The sequence below is a fragment of the Sardina pilchardus genome, chromosome 18 (genome assembly GCF_963854185.1).
Source record: "Sardina pilchardus chromosome 18, fSarPil1.1, whole genome shotgun sequence".
NCBI classification, from domain to species: domain Eukaryota; kingdom Metazoa; phylum Chordata; class Actinopteri; order Clupeiformes; family Clupeidae; genus Sardina; species Sardina pilchardus.
This window is the reverse complement of record NC_085011.1, coordinates 22,479,589-22,484,836: the sequence shown is the minus strand read 5'-3', so window position 1 is coordinate 22,484,836 and position 5,248 is coordinate 22,479,589. Positions and strand designations below refer to the sequence as shown.

The 5,248-nt window shown below is 47.2% G+C and overlaps 1 protein-coding gene across 1 annotated transcript in view; it reads left to right on the top strand.

Moving 5' to 3' along the window:
- Positions 1-280: 280 nt before the first annotated feature.
- The window catches only part of LOC134063590 (adhesion G protein-coupled receptor A1), a 43,516-nt gene continuing 38,548 nt past the window's right edge, over positions 281-5,248 (top strand). Inside the window, exons 1-2 of the mRNA XM_062519184.1 lie at positions 281-464; positions 1,117-1,325. Coding sequence (XP_062375168.1) covers positions 1,323-1,325 — 3 coding nt within the window. The 5' untranslated portion in view covers positions 281-464; positions 1,117-1,322. The remainder of the gene's footprint in view (positions 465-1,116; positions 1,326-5,248) is intronic.

Genomic DNA, 5,248 nt, shown 5'->3' with positions numbered 1-5,248 from the left:
AGAACCATTTCCACCTCTACTGCAGAGAGCTTGACCAAATAGGCGCTCAAGAGCCCTTCAACCGTAACGGCAGAAGCCTGTAGTCCCGTTAGTGCTCTGGCTCCACGGACACTTGCAGCTTTCGAAACAGTGGACTATTTGCCAGCTTCAGTCCTTCTCTGGCGGAGTTATTTTTTTTGTGGCGCATCATCATGGTGAATGACATTGTTTAACCTCGATTTTCCTCTCTTTATTCCATCCGCAGAACACAGTGGCTGTCGCGTCAATCCATTTACCGCTGGCTGCTGCTGCTGCTGCCGCCCCTAGCACATCTGCGTTGCAATCTGTTGATAACTCCACTTGCAAGCTGCAGTTTATTGTCTTTCGCAATGGGAAACTCTTTCCTTGCACAGGGAATTCGTCGAACCTCGCCGATGATGGGAAACGTAGGAGTGTTGCAACACCAGTTGCTTTCACCAAATTAGGTAAGATGGGTATTGTCATCTCGGCCATTCCACCCTTGACGTCTCTTACCGGCAATTACGAGACTGCTGGATGACTAATACTTGCAAAAAAAAAGGGGCGGTGGTAGAAATGTTTTTTTTTCTTTTTGAAATCTCATTTTTTATACTGTTGATGTGCATCCATACCTGTTCCGTATGCGATGCGTATCCTACAATGAGTTAAATGTGAACATAAATTGCATTTAAGGCAGGCACATTGAGTGAGGTAGGATATACCTATCAGATCACTTAGCATCTATATGCTGCACACGTTTTTTGCGAATTTAATGCAAGTTCTGTCTGGAAAGGTGTTTTGTTTCAAATCCCCTTTTACACACTGGAGAATTACGCATTGGTATTTCTTTAGATTATATTACACACTCACACAAGCTTGTTTTGAAATTGTTTACCGTGAAGCACAGATGTATAGGCAAAATAAGAAATGTAGCACGTACACAGACACGTGTTTGCTAGCGTGCGTGCATTTGTGTTTGTGTGTGTTATTAGCCCGGGCGGGCGGGCGTGCGTGCGTGCCAGCATGCGAGTAGCAGCATAGCCTACACAGCTACACACACAGCACTTAAGGACTTATTTCCACTTGGGTTACCTGATTCAATGTCTTGCTCTTCCGCAGATGGCTGCAGCTTGGGGAGCGCCGTGCAGCCCGTCACCATCGCTCTCAGGCATTTGGCTCTGGGTGTAGACCCCACCGCTGCTTACTGGGACTTTGACCTGCTCGATGGACACGGCGGCTGGAGAGCAGAGGGGTGCAACATAACGGGCTCGGTGGGCAACACGACTACCATTTACTGCACTCATCACAAGAACTTTGCAGTTCTAATGGTAAGTGCTACCTTCCATCCCACCCACCTCCCTCTCCTCCACTTGTCTCCATGTCCTTTTCACTTTGCCCAAAAAAAGTCCTGTCCTCCCACCACAGTCCCACCCTCCCCGCATGGCTGTTTGGGTTTGAATGTTTCAGATGGCCACTGTCTCCACAGCGAGTCACGTGTTTCGTCAGAGACCTCAAGTCTGTCCGGAGATGCTGCTTCTAAAATGTAATCCCTTTAACGGTTTCCTCGTTTCGATCATCTGGCGGATGAAACAGGAGGGAAACATGGCGAAAAGTGCGAAGTGTGGATATCTTAAAGACGCGATGTGTTTTGGGGAGTATGAAGAAGTTGTTGGCTACTCGTTTTGGCTTTTATGTTGTCTGGCAATACGGCAGTGGGAATGGAAAGGATCTTCCAAAGCTCTCCAACGACTCGTCAGTACGCGCCTGCGAGCGCAAGTGGCGCACTAATTGGCTGCAACCTCTGCCGCCGAGACGGACTACCGCTGCTCGGAGGAATCGCAGCATCACATACATGTATCTATCATTTTCAACTTGGACATTTTTTGGTCATAGCCTACGTTTCGGGACGCCTTCTACTGTCGACGCTCAGAAACGATTTGATTTCATGTGGATATTACCCTTAGCGCAATGGCATCTCGTCGCTCAGTCGCTCCGTAGTGCTCCCATGCGCGTCGCCCGCGTTCGGACGCGCAGAAATCCTCCGGATGTTTACCGAAGAGTGGGACTCGCTAGACTGGGAGGTCAGTTTCTTAGCTATGCATGATTGCGAGTTGTCGTGCATTTTGACTTTTGTGGGATTCATGTGGTGTAGCAGTGGCTTTCTTCAGTTTAATGGGTTTTTTTTTTAAAATATATATTATTTTTTTATTAGAATGACAAAAGTCGAGTCGCCGAATGGTAAATGCTTAACATGACATTCGAAAGCGACAGTGGCGTTAGAAAGTCAAACAGCGTTTAGAATGTGTGTATGTGTGTGTGTATGTGTGTGTGTGTGTGTGTGTGTGTGTGCGCGCGCGCGCGCGTGTATGTGTGTAGAATACCGGTCTTGAGGGTATATGTCAGATTGTCACTGTACGGAGCTGAACAACGTAACGTTATATATTTAACATCCAGCCTCCGCAAGCTCATCTCCGTTCGCCGGAGCTCGGTGTTAGGCACATACATGCCTTGCAACGACGATCTGCCGTCTCGTTTAGACGGTGCCATATGATCCCAACACCAAAGTGAGATCAGAAAGCAATTCTGTAAATGGAAGTGACAGCAGATTAATGGTTTGAACTTGGGGCGCGTTAAAGAAGGGGAGGGGAGCGTTGAAGTATCATTGGCAGAATTGGCAGCGTAGTGCTTTTCATTGTGTGTGTGCGTGTGTCTGTGTGTGTGTGTGTGTGTGTGTGTGTGAGAGAGAGAGAGAGAGAGAGAAAGACTGAGAGAGAGAGAGAGAGAGTGTGCGTGTCCGTGTGCGAGTGTATGTGTGCCTGTGTGTAGGGATTGTGCGTTTGCTAATGCAGTCACCACACCCGCAGTTCTCTCTCAGTCACCCTCTCTCTCTCTCTCTCTCCCCTTCCCTCTCTCTCTCTCTCTCATTCCCTTACTCCCCCCTCTCTCCCTCTCTCTGCAGTGCCCAAAGACATGGACATCACATAATTTGTAATGCTGTCCTTATCAATCCTGTGAATTGTTGTCCAGGCATACCGAACCTGTTGCATGATCTATTTTCTGACACAAAACTATTCAGCCTTTTAAGAGCTACAACTTTACAAACCTGGAACCTCTCCTGAAAACTGCTGTCATTTGCTTTCTTTGCATCAGAATGAACCTGTATTCACATTTATCCTCTTTTTCCACAAAAACAGTCAGGTCACACAGAAATGCATCAGGAGAAGTTGTATAAAGGAGAATGTAACCTGGACAACATGAGATCCTCTTGAGCTTAGTGCTAGCTTTGATTGAAGCTACAGAGTCTGCTTTTTCACTTTGTGTTCCTAAAAATATAGTCATTAGTCCAATAATGAGCTTTGTTGTTCAAATACCTTTCCCAGCTTTTCCCTTTGAAATAATAAAAATAAAACAAATCACACGGAGCAGACAGTGACTCAAAGAGGAATTCGCATTTTCTGAAAGGCGCGTCTGCTCTCATCATATGCTTTTATTAGCATACAGTAAGAAGCGTTGATTAGACTACAAATGGTGTGTTTGTCCCTTGAGATTAATTTCCATATTTGAACAAATGCATCGGAAATTTTAATGAGCTTCCATTTTTTCTCCCCCCCGTTGCATTGCCTCATCAAATGTTAGATAAGTCCGGTCTGAAGGATGTGCTGTGTGGCAGGGTATGGTGTCTGTGCTCTCCCCCTAACCCTGCTGATGGCTGTGAGTCCCCCAATTATATTCAGCTATGACCTTCCCTCTGACAAAAGTCCCCCGAGTGGACTATGATCATCTCTGACATGGCTGGTGGAAATGTGCCTATTGATTGGGTCTGTAGTACCCCCCTCATGTGTTAGCTGATTCACCCAGATGCTGAGGCAGGAGAGGGCTGGATGGAGTGTGTTGTTGCTGGTAGGGTGAGTGAGTGTGTGCGTGCGGGTCTCTTTCACGGGTGATGCAGCCATTATTGCCCCGCTGAAGATGATGCTCGCGGTTTGGTGCCGGCTTTCTAACGCTGATGAATCAGAGTCATCTCTCTCTCTGCTGGTGGCTGTTGCTTTGTTTTCCTGGTTTTTCCATTCCTCTTCCATTCATTCATTCATTCACTCATTTACTTTTTACATTTCTCCTTTTATTGAATTCCTTATTTTGTTATTTATTTATTTATTTTCTTCTTATTTTTTTCTTCTCATGTATCCACATCAATATCCATTCCGCAGATTCCTGATCACATCTAACACACTCACACGCATGTGTATTCTCCCCCCCCCCCCTCTCTCTCTCTCTCTCTCTCTCTCTCTCTCTCTCTCTCTCTCTCTCTCTCTCTTTCCTTACCGAGTTCCTCAGATGTGACTATCATGCCCCTCAACTCCACACTTCATTTGTTTATTCATCACATCAGCAGCAAACATGTCCCTCCACTCCAACCCCAATCTCCTGCTGAAGCCATTGGCTAGATCAGCCTTCAAGACATCATTTCCTCGGGGACCTCCAAGGTGCTGCATAGTCAATACCACTAGCATAGTGTCGATCGCTGGAGTTGATAGTTGGTTCGCTATCTTTCAGGACCACGGACAGCGGTATCGTCTCGTCAGCACTACCGACCGTGTTGGTAGCGTTTCCCCACACCACAGGCAGCCTCTTTCCCCCAGTGCTGAGAACAGCAACATGTGCCAACTCTTTGAGAATCAAACACAGCAGCAGCACAGCCCCCCATGCAAAGCACTCTTTGGCAAAATGGACCAGACCTTCTGCCGCGGCTCCTACCTTTTTTTTTGTTTTAATTTAATGGACTACTCCCCACCATGGCCGCCCTTTTTTTACTGCTCCCTCAGTGTAACAAGACAATGCCGGAGGGTTTTTTTTCAGCACCATGGCTAGCGGCGGAAGGTTTTCTCCCTCTCTGCTTCAGCACCACGGACAGCGCAGGCAGCTCTCTGCTCCATGCTGCCTCTCTCTCTCTCTCTCTCTCTCTCTCTCTCTCTCTCTCTCTCTCTCTCTCTCTCTCTCTCTCTCTCTCTCTCTCTCTCTCTCTCTCTGCGTTCCCCTGTGGTTTGCCGCCTGCTCGGGCGGAGATTGGGGTGACTCACACGTAGCTCCAGCACACTGCAGAGGGTCCGCTGCTCCTCTTCATCACTCTTAACAAGGCCATTCGCTGACTTTCCCATGACATATGCTTATTTACCTCATGGTCTGTTTATTCAGTGTGTCAGTGTATAAGTGTGTGTATTGGTGTGTGTATGTGTGTGTGTGTGTGTGTGAG